Raw genomic sequence first — 19,272 nt, 5'->3', positions numbered from 1 at the left:
AGTATGTGGATATTTAATTTTTGACAAAATTCCACAGGATATTTACTTTATCTTATTCTATTGTTATTACTGTGTTAGAATGCTAAATGTTTGACTGTTCTGTTTATGGATGCACAAAGGTTTTTGGTCCAAGTAATTTTAGGTTGTCTGTAAGAGGAAACAGTTGTTAAAATGTTGTCAGTTATGGCTTTTTTTTTTTTAAATTCTTTGCTTATTTGGAAAAGCACATGATACAAAATTGTTACACCTGAAAATATCCACACATCAAATGAAAAAATGCTTATTCAAGATTTTTTGTCATATATAGAACATGTAAAATAAATTAAAAAAAGAAAAATGGGCTGGAGGAGAGGGCTTGCTCCACTACTTCATCAATAAGACAAGACACTTTAAGGTGTATATGTTTACATTAATCTAAACAGAAATGTTTCACATGTAAAAGTATTCACATCACTGACAAATTCATTTCACATCAAGTTATACCTTTTTGTTTTGTACATAGTTTACCTTTGAGGGTTGAGAACATGTACTCAAATAATAATAATAATGAAAAAAAAAATAGCTGATTTTCTAAAAATATTTAATTACAATATTTGAAACTTGAGGTTTCTTCTTGAGCTTTTGAAAGTAGATTTTTTTTTGTTTTGTTTTTACAAGCAAAAAAAGTCGTTGAAACCTGTGCAAAATAAGCAAAAAATAAATGCCCAGTGCAAAAATATGCAACTAAATCAAACTGTTGTTATTCATATTTCTAAACTCGACAATAAGACGCACATTGCTTAAAGATCTAGACTTTGTTCCAGCATTACGGTTACGTGTCCCACATTGTCTCACACAAACACACTCCTTGTCCCACATGTGGCTCGTAAGCACCTGGTCACCCTAGGCTAGTGTGTATTTAGGTTTCCAGACCTCCTGCCTCACAAAGTGCTTCCTCTGTTCCAGAGCAGTCAAGGCCTGAGGTCACCTTCTACAACATAAAATGTGTGTACACAGACGGAACAGACAAGCAGGCAGGCATCATTTGTGCACACTGAACACATCACACAGCATCATATTCATAAGCTGATTCACTTTCTAATGACCTAACACACACACTGTTCATGTTACACATCTTCCCTCTGCACATCATTACAGCAGTCCTGTCTTTGCTCAAAAATGAAGCTTTATTCTGACAAAAGTCTGTCTGGATAAAATGAAAGCTGCCAGCTTTGATTACAGCACAGAATCAAATAGAATCCTTCTCTTCTACACAGTAAAAGCCTTCTTTTTTTCTGTGGTATTTCCTAAAAAGTTGAAGCCAAGAGTTTGAACTGGCTTTGATATTACACTGTGAAAAAGGACAGCTCTTGATGTGATTAAATGAGCACGTTAACAACTGAGAACGTGTCATTGCCTAGTTAAACATGTTGTTTTGCTTTGATAAATTTGGACTTATTAATAAATGTTTCAATATTTTATGTTTCAAGTCAGCCTTATCACAGGTTCATAAAGTCACATCATTATTTAATTCATTCACTTCATTAAAGAACTGAACCTCATCAATGTAACAATGAAACATTTACGGGGTTAGTGTAGTCAGACTGGCAGGTTTCTGTCTTATAATTATATGATTATTGTAGTTGTACCATTCAGTCAAACAGGGAACAACCAGCTAGTTCAAGAAAAACTAAACACACCAAACCAAACCCACATCAGGCCAAATGCACCCATTACAAGGATAAATGAATTTTTGTGTTACTGTGTCACTGCTCACCAAAACTAAACCAAATTACCTGACAAAACAACAAAAACAACATCTGTACAAAATAAATGATAAATTCCACAGATTTAAATTCAAGGGTCAAACTGAACTAAAAGAAATTCCCAGTTCCCTTTAGCGAAAGTTCAACAGGAATTTCTATCCGTGTCATTACAGTACTCACAAGCGATGATGTTGCCATAGCGATTCTTGTTGCGATTCTCATCCTTTTTGGCTGTTTCCCAAGGGGCCGTCTGTCCTTCTGCCAGGGCCTGAGCGTATACATGGACACACACAGAGGGAAATGGTTTAATATGGATGCATGTACACACACAGAAATATGCCAGCACACATGGGCTGATGCCCAGAGCTTGTACACTGACATATGGGCGGGCAGAAGCTGAAAGAGTAATGTGTATAATAAGGAAAAGACAATCAGCTGATAGTGTGCAACAGACCCCTGTGACCACTTAGGGCACTGATGCTAAATATAAGATGTCCCAGAGGTTAGCTATGTATGGAAATGCCTGAAGGTAGGCCACATTTGATTAAAAGTCCAAACATATTCAGTATATTTTGAAGCTCTTCATAATTTTCTTCATTTAAGTTTTAATTCTTGTTCTATAGTAACTGTGTTTTTTTCTTTGTAGTAGGAGTAGTAGAAGTATTTTAATAGCGCACTAAAAGTGTCAATTGAAGTACTCCATATTACATTACACCCTTCCAGTCAATCAGCTGAGGTTGATTGAACTTCTGTATCAAGTTTAAATATCAACAGTCTTGCTCAAGAATTGCTTACACTAGTCGCTTTTCGATTGACCCTCAAATTGCGCGATTATAACTTGCGCATAAAAATGTACCTAATGGAAAAATGACAATTTTGCCAAAACTCTCGTTTTCAGATTATACGTTTTTGCACTGACAAGAGGTGGTTTTTCGGGTGTAGCGAATTGGTATATCATGCAAAACTGCAATGGAAAGACCTTTGTCCGCAACTAGAGTCACATGAATAAAAAAAAAAAAAAAAAAAGAAAAAAAAAGATGGTGACGGACATTACAACAAGTGAAGAAGAAGAGTTTTAAAAGAAACATGGCGCGGTTTGTGTGGACACAGCAGGAAACTGAATCATTTTTAATTTAGTACGGGATAAAGGGGTAATATATAACAATAATGAATATATCTGTAAATCAACATGATATTTGTGTTCATCACCACGCTTATGGAATGACTTCTCATGTCATCTTGTTACAATAAATAAACACATTATCGTATTTCTGATTTAATGGAAAAACCGACATTATGCACTTCTGTTTTTTTGACATTTAGTAAATATTGGTAAAGTTTTGTGCAGATGTCCACTGGAAAAGGGACTACTGTCTTTAAAGGTGATGTGTGGATTGATACTGAAATATCGATATATCCAATACCAGACTTGGACACTCTAGAATCGATTCACAAATCAAAATATTGATACTTTTTGATACTTCGGTCCTTTGAGGTAATGTACATCAGGAACACAGTGGAAAGTCGCTAAACTATTGGGATCTTGGCCAAATGATACGTGATTGGTGGGAAGTGGGAACTACGTTTTCTTCCACCTGGGTAAGTGTGTACAGCGTCATGCTTCTCAGTCAGTCAACTCTGACTTAGTCTCTTGGTTTGGTGGCAAGAAGATCAGCCCTAAGCCCTGAGCAAACTAACAGTGAGATACCTGGGACTGACTGCCACTTCTGTATCAGCAGAGAGAGTCTGTTCAAAGGCAGGAGAGGGTCTGAGCAAAAAACAGAACAGACTGAAGGGGAAAACAGTAAATATGCTGTTCCTTAACAAAAATTTGTGAATGAGGGGAAGTGTAGATGTTTTGTTGAAGTGCTACATGTTCAGTATTTTCATGTTTCATGTTAACACATTCATGTAACGTGAATTAACCCTTAAAGACCCAAACAGCCACTTTTAACCAAAGCCAACCACTGATGTAACTGTTTCATACCTGTTATTCCACTAATCCTATCAATCCATGTAAATAATTGGTGTAAAAAGCCGTTTGTCATCTTTTCATGGTCATCAGATATGACCCATTTGGACATTCAAAGGCTTCAGAGGTACCGTGGAAACACTGTCATCTTCTACAACATTGATTCACCAGTAAAACCCATGGTGTTGGATCAATGACAGTGGATGAGGACACTGGGTTTATGTTCAGTTATTGATAGATTTGACTAAAAAAGTGACTTTTTCTTCCGTTTTCTCTGTTTTTGATATAATAACCTTCAACTTCAGCCTGAGCTTTAATGAACACCTACATGATTAGTAAATTAAATATGGAAAAATAGATGATTTATTCTGATAAAATGCAAAATACATAGGATAATATTAGAACAAATTGCAATAAATCACAAAAAAGGATAAATATAGAGAAGATTTCATTTGGGAACTGCCACAAAAGTCATGCTGGGTCTTTATGGGTTAATATGCAAGTTTTCATTTTTATAATAGTTCTTAATAATTAAACAATAATTACTCTCATGTTTTGTATTCTTTATGAAGTTATGATTTCAAATACACTTTTTTTTTTTTTTTTTTTTTTTTTAGATATTCCAGACATTAAGTGTATTTGTACCAAGTACTGGTATGGGATCGGTATCGACGATACCACCCTGGATTTTACTCGGTATAGGATCGGAACGGAAATCCATGGTATTGAACATCACTAGTCTTTAAGCTGTGGGGTGCCTCAAGACAGTCTTAAACTTCTGGCATCTGAAAATCTTGACTCTTCCAAGGTTATGTCACTAGTTTTACCATAGACGTAATGGCCACATCCTTCGACAGTGACAAAATAATACTTTCTTTACAAAAATGGATAGAAACACTTGATATTGATGTTTGTTGATATGATTTTAAAACAGCAAACATATTTCTAATCATGCTCTAAAATTCTCTAATAGGAGGTGGTGGTGCTTGTTTGGCTGTTGAGTTTAAATATGTCTTTCGCTTTAAAATTGATTACCCCTTTTTAGTCTCCCACAGTAGGCATGTTTTTAGCCCTTTTTATGTGAATGCGGTACCAACAACAGCTTGCAACAGGAATAATATTTATTTTTCCTCAAAATTACTTGAAAGAAAAATTGTCAGCAGTTGAAAGTAAGCCGTAAGAAGTCACGGCTGCACTTCTGAATGGCAGAAATCCCAGATCCCTCAGTTGCCATCAGGTCAGTTTATCCTTTAGCCAAGATGGATGAGACCTGTCCAAATCTGTACTAACAGAAATGCACTGGGTAAAATGTACCTGCCTTCCAACATCATTGGCACTGCAAAACAATCTATCACAGACATCTAAACCAGTCCTGAATAACAGCAAAGCACAGGGAAAACTTTACAGAGGCAAAAGTTTGGGTTCATTGTTCAATTGGTTTGGTCTGGAACAGAATCTTTCTGTCAGTCCTTTGTTGGAGGAGAGAAGACAGATTGTCCTTCCTCCCTGCTGTCGTGTTGGCCCAAGTGACGAGCCTAACAAACACAGCAAGGACAAAATGGGCATGCGTGTGTGTATGTAAAGCTATGTGTACAACAGCCACAGATGAAGAGCCTATGCCTATACACACTTGTCGTCTGAGGGTGTGGATTCAGTGGACCTTAATGTGTGGTCTACTCCAAATGTGAATATCCCCCATATGCATGCACTGTAAAATAGTGTACTGTGTGTGTGTGTGTGTGTGTGTGTGTGTGTGTGTGTGTGTATGAGATCACTGTCAAGGTAGCACTAAGCAACCAAACCCCGAGTCTCAAAGGTCGCCATATGGACGTTGCACTATTTTAGAATGGCCATTATGACACACATGTAGAGGTCAATCACACACACACACACACAAATACACACAGACATACAAACACACACTGTGACTCCCATCAAGGAGAATAAGATGCACTTTTTCAAACCATTAAGGGTTTAAGAAGACAACAGCTTTGACTTTCAGATATATGACCTATATCCACATCACACACACACACACACACACACACACACACACAATGCTATACAAATGCATTGTGACAGAAAGAAAGACACCTAAACTTATCGCTCAGTCAAGCAGAAAATAGAGCCTTTTAAAGCAGCATATGGAGGACAGTCGTGGGACAGTGTGTTTGTCTATGTGTGTGTGTGTGTGTGTGAGCTTACATGCACATATACAGTCTGTTTACATTTTCCACTTCTCCATTTGGCAGGATAAAATATGACCACTGTATACATGTCGACATATCTGAATGAATAACAACTTTTTCCTATCAACTAATCTAGATTAGGTTTGACATTTTTAGCATTTCTCTTGGAAATTACAATAATCTCAAACGCTTTAACAAAAGTAGTTTCCATCCATTTTTAACATTTTCCCACAGTTGCACTTTAAAAAATTCAGAAGAGCCAAAAAATACTAAACTTAAAAAAAGAGAAATTGTACTGGAACTATTTTAATGCTGGCAAATGCAATGCAATAAATGTCATATTCAAAAGTAACAGCAATGAAATATACAGGGGTTGGACAAAATAATGGAAACACCTTAAAAAATCAACAAAATATAATTTAATATGGTGTAGGTCCGCCTTTTGCGGCAATTACAGCCTCAATTCTCCGAGGTATTGATTCATACAACTTGTGAATTGTTTCCAAAGGAATTTTAAGCCATTCTTCAGTTAGAATACCCTCCAAGTCTTTTAGAGACGATGGCGGTGGAAATCGACGTCTTACTTGAATCTCTAAAACTGACCATAAATGCTCAATAATGTTGAGGTCTGGGGACTGTGCCGGCCATACGAGATGCTCAACTTCATTAGAATGTTCCTCATGCCATTCTTTAACAATTCTAGCTGTATGGATTGGGGCATTATCATCTTGAGGTGAAGGTGTTTCCATTATTTTGTCCAACCCCTGTACATAGCGCTATATAAACAAATGTAAAGCCTTTTATAATGAGAAAAAAGTAGAGAGTTTGAACAGCATTATATGATCCAAAGTGGTTTACTTCATTCTAGAGGAAATAAAACCAGCTTTAGGTATTTGGTGAATATATACTGGGGCGCCGTAAAGGGGGAGGGGGTGAACATGACAAATGGGACCCAGCATTTCCTCAAATCATTGGTCTTTCCACCTCCAAAAACAAAAGTCAATTAATGTATATTACAGAAATCTAGAAATTGGAGTGATGATAATGGTAATGAAAATAAGAAAAAAAAAAAAAAAAAAAAAGGGGGGGGGGCTGTCACTATTATTGTATTTGAAATTACTGGGATTACTGATTTTTTTTTTGTCTCTCATTTTCCCTTTTCTGTTCCTTTCTTTCTATCCTCTTTTTCCCCTTAAGCTTCTTTCATTATTGAAAACCCTTTAATGATTTCTCGCTTTTGACCCTTGCACTTACTAGATTGTCAATTTTGTTTTCATTCCCTCTTCTTTCTCCACTTGAATATGCCCAACACACGCAAAATAACCATACATAATCACACATATATATCCACACACACACACACACACACACACACACACACACGCAAACACACCTGTAAATACCCCTCTGTTTACACCCGTCTTTGTTTTGCCAAATATCCATGTCTTATGAACTTTTTTTGTTTGTTTGTTTGTTCGTTAATGTTACCCATGTCACAATATTTGTCTAGCACTAAATAAATAAACACGGGCGACACGGTGGTGCAGTGGTTAGCACTCGTGCCTCACAGCAAGAAGGTCCTGGGTTCGATTCCAACACCAGTCGACGGTGGGTGGGACCTTTCTGTGTGGAGTTTGCATGTTCTCCCCGTGTCTGCGTGTACTCCGGCTTCCTCCCACCATCCAAAGACATGCACCAGTAGGTTAACTGGTTAATCTAAATTGCCCATAGGTGTGAATGTGAGAGTGATTGTTTGTCTCTATGTGTCAGCCCTGCGATGAACTGGCGAAATGTCCAGGGTGTACCCTGCCTTCGCCCCTATGTAGCTGGGATAGGCTCCAAGTGACCCCTGTGACCCTAGTGAGGATAAAGCGGGTTCAGAAAATGAATGAATAAATAAATAAAAGTTGGAAAAAAAAAAAATTGTGATAATTTTGTGTAAACTCTGCAGTAGAATAGAGGCATAGAAGCCGGAGATTGGACGTTCAAAGTTAAGTTTTACTTTCATTTTCATGCCTGTTGCGGTTGTTACAGTACTTCTGAAATGCACCCTTATACCTCCAGTTGTTACAGTACGTTCACCCCCCCCACCCCCGACTCAGATGACAGATTCACAGATAATTTCTTTTCTGAAGGGCCCAGAACGTTTACCTTCCATGGAGTCCACAATTGGTAGTGGCGTCCCACAATATAGGTGACCACTTATGAATGCTTAGAAATATGTTACCATACAAAACACTGACCAGAATTGCTAACCTGCCATCTTATATCTGTTAAACCTGTTACATATGATGTTGGTATGTCTGTCATGGAAGGATCTGCTGGTGGTTAAAGTGAATGGGTAAACTCTAGGATGAACTGGTGTGCTGGTTCAACCCGAAAATGGATGAGTTTTGACTCAAGGACAGGTGGACTCAACACCTTTGGTTAGAGGTAATGTGATTTAATTTTGTGTGATTTCATGATGTTGCTAAAAAAAAGGGATGTTATGAAATGGGTAAGAAGGCTCAAAAAGATTTTTAATCAAAGAGCAGCCCTGGTTTCAACTACAAAATGCATGTCTGTCCAAATTTTTCTATGCATTATCATTAGCACCGATGCATTTCATTACAGCTGAGTCATATGATTCTGTTTAAAGCTCAAAACATTAGTATCCCTTCAATAAATACACTGTACAATTTTTAAAATCACATTCTATGACTATTTACATTATAAACCCTAAAAGCTCCATTAATGGTTGAAACAGAATAACAAAATACAAAATGTAATTTACAAGTGTACAAGAATGATTTTTTTCAATATTATATAAAAATGTGCTGTGTTTTCTTCTTCAATGTTAAAGTTGCATTTATTCCTGCAGAAAAAAAAAAAAAAAAAAAACTATGCCAATAATTGTTTTTGGACATATCAGGTAGGCGATTTTTGTGGGAGGGTTACGTGATGTGTGCAGTCATTTACATAAGCTGTGGGTTGGCTCAGCCTGAAAACAAATTAAGACAGTCTTAAACTCCTCTCATCTGAAAGTGTTTGCTTTTTAGGGTTATTAATATTCCATATGAGAGAGACAAAGTGGGGTGGGTGGAAAGAGGAGAGGAACATGCATGGAGTCTGTTACTGCCAGTGTGGAGGTATTTCAGCCTTTAGCTTTGTATCTACCAGACTGCTAAAACCCATCATGTTTCTATATCTAATGTCAGGACCTGACTCAAACGTGTTCATTCCCAGCCAGGGCATACACACCCTGTGGTGTGTACACTGTGTTCACAACACGGAATAAACATGTTTTACACACAGGCGTTTTACCAGCTGTATTTGGTAGAATATGTTCCATTTGGCTCATATTTAAAACCACTCTATCCTTCATGTTTAACGTCTTTCAAGATATGTTTCTATTACACTGAAACTTACAATATGATTTAACCTAGGAAACAGTAAAATGTATTGCACTACTCAAAGGATGTGGGACCAGGTATCTGTACCAGATGTCACATTTCAAAAACACAGAAAATGATGGAATATTGTGCAACATGTAACCCCTGTGAGGAGAGCCATGCTGGGAGTTAGTGGGGTTAATGAGCTTCAACAGTGGAGGTCATGCCACACACGGTCGAGGCTGAGATGACACTATATGGGGTCCACACACACACACACACATACACACACACACACACACACACACACACACACACACACACACACACACACACACGCATGCACGCACGGATGTTTGAGGTGAAAACATCTGTGCAAAAAAACCTTCATTTCCTGCATTCTGGTCATTTTTCATGCCTGGATCAGTTCCGCACCAGTTTATGGAATACATTTGAGAGAACTAACGGTGGATTTTAATTCCTGCAACAAAATGTTCTACGTGTCTGAAATTAACTGTCTATTTGATTAGAATTATGATTAAATGGATGATTGTTGACCTGAACATTAAACTATTTGTAATAAATCTAGGTAGAAATATGTTTCTATTTTCATCTACTAAACCAGGCATGTCAAACTCATTTTAGTTCAGGGGCCACATTCAGCTAAATTTGATCTGTAGTGGGCCGAACCAGTAAAATTATAATTTAATAATATATAAATAATGTCAACTCCAAACCTTTCTCTATGTTTTAGAGTGAAAAAAGTAAAATTACATTATGAAGATGATTGCATCTACAAACTAGCCTCTCAAACAATGTGAATAATATGAACAAACTGAAAAAAAAATGTGTAATTTTAACGATATTATGCTTCATTTTATCATTTACACATGTACATTACTACTTACAGTTCACAGTGGATCTATAAATACACAAAACATTTTGTAACAGGTGGAATATTATTAAAATTGCACTTACTTCTCTTAAGATATTTCAGGTTGTTCATATTTGTTCAGGTGATTCAGATATTTTTGCAATATTATACTTTGTTTTAGTGTAAATACATGAAAACATTTACAAAGAGAAAAATTTGGAGTTGTGAGTATTTATACTTTATTATGACCTACCTGAGATTGAATTGGTCTGAATGTGGAACCTGAACTAAAATGATTAACATCTTAGTGTAATTTTTGCATTTCACAAATTCATCCCAAGGGCCAGACTGGACCCTTTGGCAGGCCGGATTTGGGCCCCAGGCCACATTTTTGACACCTGTGTACTAAACCATGGTTGATTTGACTGATGAAAACTAAAACACCCAAACACATCAAAGCCAAGTTCTGCCTGCACTGATAGCTGCTAAAATGTCTGCCATTGCCATCATAAATAATATATACAGTACATAAACATATATACTAATAGATCGGATCCCTGTACACATCCACTCACTGTATAAAACTCCACTTTGCACTCTGTACATACTCCATTGTAAATCTCATGCCATTGTCGTCCTCATCTCTAGTCGAATGTTTGTCTGTATTAGGTTTATGTTCAATCGTGATTGAGTTCATGTTGTTTTGGGTTCATGTTGAAACGTGTGCATAGAAAAACCAAAGCCAAATTCCCTGTATGTGTTCACGTACTTGGCCAATAAAGCTAATTCTGATTTACTCAAGTATTTATTTGTATCTATTTAATAAATATAACTATCTGTAATCCAAATGGAGGAATAAAATGTGTGGACTTTTGACCTCTATCTTTCTGACAATGATCATTACCTGATTTCTGGAGTTGTCAGATTATTTAAGTAACCATGTAAACTGATAATGAGAAATCAGATTAACACTCATGGCTTTCTCCCCAATACTCCGATGTCTTCCTGCATCTATACAAGTTAATCTGATTTATTTGTTCTTTTACGTCTGCGTATGTATAAAAACAATTAAAATCTTAGAAAACAGAAGTTATGTAGTCAAACATGAGCAGACAACAATAACAGGAAGTTTGATTCTACCATCATTATGTACATACGTACTCCACAAGAAATCTGATAATGGAGTGAAATATCTAACAGGTTTCAATTACAGCATTTCTAAACCCATAAAGACCCAAACATCCACCGGTGTCCAAAGTCTTCTACTGATCTAAACTGTCTAATACCTATTGATCCACTAAGCGTTTCAATACATGTAGATAATTTGTGTAAAATACAGTTTGTCATCTTTTCATGGTCATCAGACATGACCCATTTGGACGTTCAGACGTTCCGTAATTAGCATGGAAACACCGTCATCTTCTACAATATTGATTCACCAGTAAATCCCATGGAGTTGGATCAATGACAGTAGATGGAGACATTTGTTTTCTGTTCAGTTAATGAAAGATTTTGTTGAAAAAGTCACTTTTTTCTTAAGTTTCTTCTGTTTCTGATAAAAACCCTCAACTTTAATCTGAGCTTTTATGAACAAATACATGATCAGTAAATTAAATATAGGAAAATACATGACTTTCACTGAAACAATGCAAAACACAGAGGATAATATTACAATAAATGGTGATGAATCATTTCAGAAGGGAAACATTTAGTGGAAAAAAAATAAAATATATATAATATTAAAAAAAAGTAGCACTGGGTCCTTATGGGTGAAGTGCAAATAAATGTGTTCGATTGGATTATTACAAGTATCTGATGACTTCCAGTTACTGGACTTTTATGGTCATGTAAACAGACTTGCTGATGATGGAATATAATAAATAATTAATCATACTAATGTCATATGGCCCAAACCAGCTCATTTAAGTTAAAACTTTAATTGTATTTTGCTGGTACTGCAAACTTTAACTATGAAAGTTTTTTTTTTTTTTTTTTTATGCAGAGCTTATATTTGCAATTGAAGATTTTTACACTGCAGTGGCTTCACTTTAAAATAAAATAAAAAAAGTACTCGAATACTTTGTCTACCATTTATTATGCACACAAAAACACTTATTTTAGACAGAGATGATTTTTTTTTCTTCAACCACCCAGTTATTTGTAGTTTGCAGCTATTGGTGCTTAAAAATCTTTTCTTTCTCGTTCTCCTTATCTCTTTTTCTCTGGCTCTGTCACCAACAGGAAATACTCAACGTACATTCATACGTGCTGGAAAATAAATCACTTTTGCACTCCTTTGAAACGTATCAGTGAGTATAAACCACAGTGACAGCAAGCAAATGAAAATATAATGTACAGCATCACTGAGGGACAAATTTCAACATGCAGAGTTGGTAATAGAAAATATAAATTTTTCTGAAGGTGGGAAGGAAATGAAGATATATAGAGATGGAGATGGAGACTCTTCTTGGCTGTTTTTAAAGATTCATTTTTAGCAGGAGACAAATGAAATAAAGGAGGAATAGAAGAAAAACAGAAAAGGGGGTAAAATGATTGTGTAAGGGGAAAAGTGAATGGAACAGAGGGGTTTAGGATTTAGGAAGAAAATGAAGCCGTGGTAGAATAACCATGACAAAGAATGATTATAATTACAGTATGTCTGGATGTGAATAACTGCTCTAAACTCAAAAGTATAGCCCAGACTGAAAGCAAAAAACAGAATAAGAAAGAAATACTGCATTACAAAGAGAGGTAGGGAGGGGTGAGAAACAGTAATAAAAGAAACAGAAAAAGGAAGAATAATGGGATAAGGGGTGGGAGAAGTAAAAGGAGAAAAAAGCAGAACAAATGGGAATGAAGGATGGGGAAGAGAATGAAGGACAAAAAAATAATAAACAAGTAATAAGAAAAAGAGAAACGAAGTGGGAAAAAAAAAACAAAGAAGTGAAGATGACAAAAATAGGGGGCAGGAAGTTTGTTTTAAAGTCTCCCTGTTTGTTTTTATGATCAATATTCATGAGGTAAAGAGTTAATAATTGATAAGAGATGCCCTTCCTCATTAAAACAAATCCAATCCCATATCCCACCCACCCAGCGCTGCAGCGAAGCAGCAGCAGAAACAACCACAGAATGGATGGAAAATAAAGGAATCCAATTACCATGATACGCTGGCACAGATGTAAACATCATTTACCCATTTTATCTTCAAATAAAATTAAATAAAAAAATAAAATTAAATCATATAAATAAAATGAATTATTGATAGCCTTGTGAAGTTAAAAAAAAACATTTAAACTCTGCAGAGAGGGAATCATTTTATGACGAATTGATGTCTGACAAACGTTTATGTAATGAAATAGTTATAGTTTACTTCAGGGGTAAAAGCAACTTCAAAGACTCAGAGGAAGGGTTACTTCAGAGTTTTGCTTCCCACCATTAACATCCCATCTCCTTCCTACTACTGATTTTGTTTCTCCACATCATCACCTGGAACATGTTGTCTTGTTGACTTCTATCTGGTTCCCTCTGTGTGGAAAACTGGCATGATAGTAGTAGCCCGGACATGGGTAATGGATCCCAATGGCTCATGACGAAGTGTCAGAATATGGGAACTTTTCTTAATTGATCATATACATGTAAATATGTTCATTTATTGGAATATATCGATGCATCATACAGTTTATATTCATGGCTCCCACTCCAGAGAAGATCCACGGCTGAGATCAGGACATAATTAGTCTCCTCGTCAGTCCACACTTATTGTATAGGATTCATGTTGTTACAGATAAAATACGACTAAACAGATAGAACAGGTCATAGCATGAAACAGTCAGTTGTTCAGTTGTAAAGTATTACCTTGGAAAAAATATGAGAAATAGGTAAGAATTTCATTGTTATAATATGGTAATTATCACTTTTACTTCCAAGAATTTCGATTCTATTTCCTATTTCCATAGTATTATCAGGTTATTACCGAGCTGAAATATGTAATGTGAATAAGTCCCTCCAGAAAAATGCAGGCAAAAATCCTTGATTATGCAATGGAATATGTAGGGTTTTTATATGATTTTATGAGGTGAAATTGCGGGAATTTGCAAAAGTTGCGAAAATATGTGGGAACTGGAAAAACATGTGCTTCAATAAACAAAAAAAATCGATTCTTCCCCCACACCCTGTTGACTCCACCCCCGCTTTCATGTAGGACATCGGGTACTGGTGTGCTCTGTCTTTCGCAGATATTTTTGTCGGCAAATGAGCTGCATTTTTCATCATCTTGCAGGATATTTTCTTTGTGGTTAGTTTACCTTCTGTGGATGCGTGAGCCAGTGATGTTGCGTATCACATATTATTACATCACTGCCCATGTTAGGTGACAATGCAATATATTTCAAACTTAATGCGGAAAAATGCGGGGATTATGAACTCAGGCAAGCCCCACATATTTCAAGCATTTTGCGTGGAAATATGGTATGATTGCGGTAAAAATGCGCAATTTTTGATGAAATGCAGACCCCAGCATAATGTGCACTATTTGCACGATTGTGCATTGAATTATGCAATCGCATAATAAAGTTTTTCTGAAGGAACTGTTCATTTAACCCTACAATTAATCCACCAATTTGAAAATAATCATCATATTAATTTAAAACAGAATTGTTTAACTGACAACTCACTAAAAAGGCAGCTGAAGTCAATCCAAACCTACACTAAATATGAGCGGGAATACAGTGTTCCAGCCACTGTTATATTTATAGATTGTGAAATCACAGTAACATTTGATTATATCTATTATTATGGAACTGCCGCTGCTGACCTCTGACTAATAACTAATAACTGCTTATATGCATTGTGTGTTGGCTATGTATTCTGTACATTATGAGGACATACATCAGTTCACCCTCTCTTGTCAAGACTATCACTTCACTGCACATTATAGTTGAGAGTTGCTAGTTTAGCTCATACAGACCTAGTGCTATTTTTGTGTCAGATCCCAAATGAATTTTTCTCTCTATTTAACCTTTCTTAAGTGATTTATCACCACTTATTATTATATTGTCCTCTGTATTTTGCATTTTCACGGTAAATCATGTATTTTCCTATATTTCATTCAGATATTTATGAAAATTCAAAGTAAATTCAAAAGTTATTATATCAAAATGGAGAAAACTGAAGAAAAAATACTTTTTCAGTAAAATATATCATTAACTGAACATAAACCAGCCACTGTCATTGATCAAACTGCATGGGTTTTACTGGTGAATCATTGTTGTAGAAGATGACGTTGTTTCCACATTCACTACGGAGCCTCTGAACGTCCAAATGGGTCATATCTGATGACCATGAAAAGATGACAAACTGTATTCTACACCAATTATTTACATGAATTGATAGGATTAGAGGATCAACATGTATTAAACATTTTAGTTCAGCAGATGTTTTTGGTCACCAGTGGATGTTTGGGTCTTTATGGGTTAAAATCATGCATATTGCACTTAAAGTTAATTCTGTAGCAAATGGAAATCACTCAATATAACGTCCCCTAAAAAACAGAAACAACATATTTATCCTTTTTATAATGTGTTTGTTTACCTCATATTCCTCCTTGAAGCCGTAGCCCTGCCCACATTTCATCTGGGTGATGTGTTGGAGGAGGTCAGCGACTCGGATTGCTGGCTGAAACTGGCCGGCCTGAAACTGACCTGCAAAAGCAGAAATGTACATAGAAAGAGAGATGAATACATAAGCAGGACAGATATGGTCAGTTAGTAGGAGGGAGAGTGGGTGGTTAGATGCACAGATAACAAATGCAGTTTTAACCAGCCTTCTTGTGCTGAATATTGTTTAATTTATGAGCAAATGCTATTACTAAGTTATATTGTTGGTTTATGCTTGACAATTTCTTCCAAGGAGAAACCAAACATGTGGAACTCAACGATTTGATACAATTCTATACAATCAGATAGTTGGGCTGCTGAATTAACAAAGGAAAAAAAACAAACATTACTTTTGAATATATTATCCAAGGTCTATGCAAACATCTGACCTCCATAATAAATACATCTATTTTCACATTCACTTGGTCCTGTTCCTTTGTGTCTAATACGCATAGGGTGTTATTATTCAGCAGTTAGAAGTGGCTCCTGCAGCTGACAGTATATTAAATAAAAAACTAAAACAAAACGGCAACTAGTGCAAGTGCAAAGACATTTATGTCCATGTTTAATTAATTTGGTTTGGTGAGTATGTCACCTGTCAGATCATGTGATCACTGAACTAGATGTCCCTAATTCCAGTGATTAGTTATCTACACACTGCACATTTATGGTATCAAATTATCTGCTTTGATATTGTTTTGAGAGACTATGAACAATTCAAAGAATGCACATTAAATACATTTATGGAAAAGCATCTACAGTATTTTCTGATGAGAAACTACAAAATGTGTATTAAATAAAGCATGTTTATGGAGAAAAAAAATTCTAAAAGTTATATTTTGTCTGTGACTTAGCTATTAGTCTTTTCAGACTTTACGTCACACTTCAGTAATAACATTGCAACAATGGAAAAATTATTGGTAATGAATGGGTAACAATGTAGTAATGCTATCACCCTACCACAATACTGTGTTTCCAGGTCACAGGTCCAAGCTTTAAACATATGTTTTGTCAACCTAAGTATTGCACTGATGTAAACATTCTATCATGAGCTGAGTACCAGATTGTTATCAAACAATTACTGGTAAATTAAATTAACACTTTTTGTTCATGTTTCTTTTTGGGTTCAGCCCCTTATTCCCCTATTACCTAATTATTACTTATTAACTAACTCAAATGAAGTATTATTACTTACTATTATCTGGAACTGCATAAGTAATTACACAGAGCTGCCTAATGAAGCTGATTGTGTTCAAGTGTTGGTCTAAAATTGTTTGAAATCCAAATTTCCTGCCTGTTTAATAGCCTCAGCTTTCAAAAAGTCTGATGGATTATTTGACTTATTTGATGAACTGACTAATTAATGTAGAGCTGCAACAGATTAATCGACTAGGCGCTTGAAGTCAATGCAAAAAGTCCCAATTCAATTAATCGGCTTGAATTGATTGAAGGGAGATATTCTATTGCAGTTTTCCTGAATTGAAGCTTCTTTATATAAGCGTCCGTGTGAAACACAACAGTAGAACCAGTTTAACAGCAGCGAAATGAAGGAAACAAAGCTTTGATTCAGGAGAATTGTGGTTGAATGATTTTTTTTGGATCACTTTGAGTCGATTAATCGGTTGCGGCTCTAAATTAATGAATTGTCTGACTGACTGTGGGCCTAACCAAAACTAAACAAGTGGTGCCAGGCACAACAAAACCTGCCCCTCGCATGTATTGTAACTTATTTCAGTATCGATCCAGCTGATGTCATCATGTCTATACATGTGCTGATGTCACCATATCAAATGCCACTATATATGTGCCAAGTTTGAAGGAAATTGAAAAAAAAATGATGTTTTTATAGACATTTAAAATTCTGCCCATTATAAGTAAATGGGAAGAAAAAAAAAAGACTTTAAAGATTCTTAAAAAAAATGAACTTTGATCTACTTTTCCCAAAATGTAATTACATCTATTTTGGGTCACTCTGGGGCAAGCTATAAACCCAATTTGGTATGAATTCAACCAATAGTTTTCTGCTAGAGTGTTAACAAACAAACTAACTAACCAAACCAAAAACAATACCCCTTGCCTCCTCTTGGGGGGGGCGGGGTAATTAGTGTCAACTGAGTGACTAAATGACCAAGTGGGTGAGTTAGTGTGTTAGTGTGACATACCACTCTGGTAGGAGAGCTCCACAGACTCACAGCCCCCGTAGGGGAAACTCTGGAGGGTCAGTGAGGGCTGGGCGAGCGACGGCTGGCTGCTGTCTGTTAAAGGACAGAGACAGACACAAAATAATGTACCTACGACAACACACCTTCACTCACTGACAAAAACAGACAATAAGCATCAACTCTGCTTGCACACTGTGAGACAGGAGAAGGTGTCACCTAATGATACAAATAAGAGAACTCAGCCCTGATTGGTGAGGGACTTAATTGTAATGTCTTTCCACCAATTAAGGAACTGACAGGTTGACTGGATAGGTTCATGGGCTTTATTAGTTGGCGCAGTTGGAGGGATAGAAGGGGGTTCAGAGGAAAGAGGGACTGATGAAAGGACGTCACATGTCAAGAGATGTGCTAGACGACTGGAACAGGAAAGACATCTTTAGTTTCAGGAACTATTGGAACTGGAACTTCGAGTGAATGCTGAAGAAGTGAACAAGGTACCAGCATTACTCAACTGGTGTTTCTTTGTCAATACATCATCTTCAGCTAAATCATGTTTCACATGATTTAAAATAAATAAATGCGTGTGTGTGTGTTTTCTTAATAGAGCTATTTGCATGCTAATGATGACTATAGATATAGATTAATTACTGGCCTAAAGTGGCCTTTCCATAAACCAATCTACACTATGTCTCCACCTAAATGAATGAAGAATGAGCTGGCCACATGGGTCACTCTGCAGCTCTGGGAGTGTATGTGTATATGTGTGTGGAAGTATGCAACAATGTGGAGAAAAAAATTGGAGAGGGTACAATGAATGCTTCAAAAGAGCAGACAAGTCCAGCTGGAAGAGATGGTATCAAGACAAGTTCATGCCAAAAATCTGCAATGAAACACGGCTGTTTTGGGTTTTTTAGAGGATAAAGCTGCAGTGGTGTGGTCCAGCTCATCAGATCATGTGAAGTATTTAAACAAGGCTCCAAATCCTCTACCCCTCTCCCTTTAACCCTTTAACATTGGTCATGTCAGTGGTCCATCCTCCAGAGTCAGGGTCTACTCCAGGTTTCTACCTGTTAAAGGTAGTTTTTCCTTCCACTGTCACCAAATATTTACTCCTAGAGGATTCTGTTGGAGTTTGGTTTAGACCAGCTCTAAATGGAAAATGTCATGGGATAACTTTTGTTATAATTTAGCGCTATATAAATAAAATTTGATTGATTGCTTGATTGAAATTCTCCTTTAACTGCTTCTAGAATGTAGCCTGTTTTTATACAGTGTGTGCTTATAGGTGTGTTTCCATTTAATGTA

General features: G+C 36.3%; 1 protein-coding gene across 7 annotated transcripts in view; it reads right to left on the bottom strand.

Moving 5' to 3' along the window:
- ptprt (protein tyrosine phosphatase receptor type T) overlaps positions 1–19,272 on the bottom strand; it is a 625,436-nt gene that overhangs the window by 97,795 nt on the left and 508,369 nt on the right. For all 7 annotated transcript variants that reach the window (XM_030135306.1, XM_030135308.1, XM_030135311.1 and 4 more), the window contains 3 exons: positions 17,968–18,060; positions 15,741–15,850; positions 1,926–2,013 (listed from right to left, as the gene is read on the bottom strand). In XM_030135306.1, the coding sequence (XP_029991166.1) occupies positions 1,926–2,013; positions 15,741–15,850; positions 17,968–18,060 (291 nt within the window). The remainder of the gene's footprint in view (positions 1–1,925; positions 2,014–15,740; positions 15,851–17,967; positions 18,061–19,272) is intronic.

The sequence above is a fragment of the Sphaeramia orbicularis genome, chromosome 5 (assembly GCF_902148855.1).
Source record: "Sphaeramia orbicularis chromosome 5, fSphaOr1.1, whole genome shotgun sequence".
In the NCBI taxonomy this organism is placed as follows: domain Eukaryota; kingdom Metazoa; phylum Chordata; class Actinopteri; order Kurtiformes; family Apogonidae; genus Sphaeramia; species Sphaeramia orbicularis.
The sequence above is the reverse complement of the archived record's forward strand: the minus strand, read 5'-3'. Positions and strand labels throughout refer to the sequence as shown.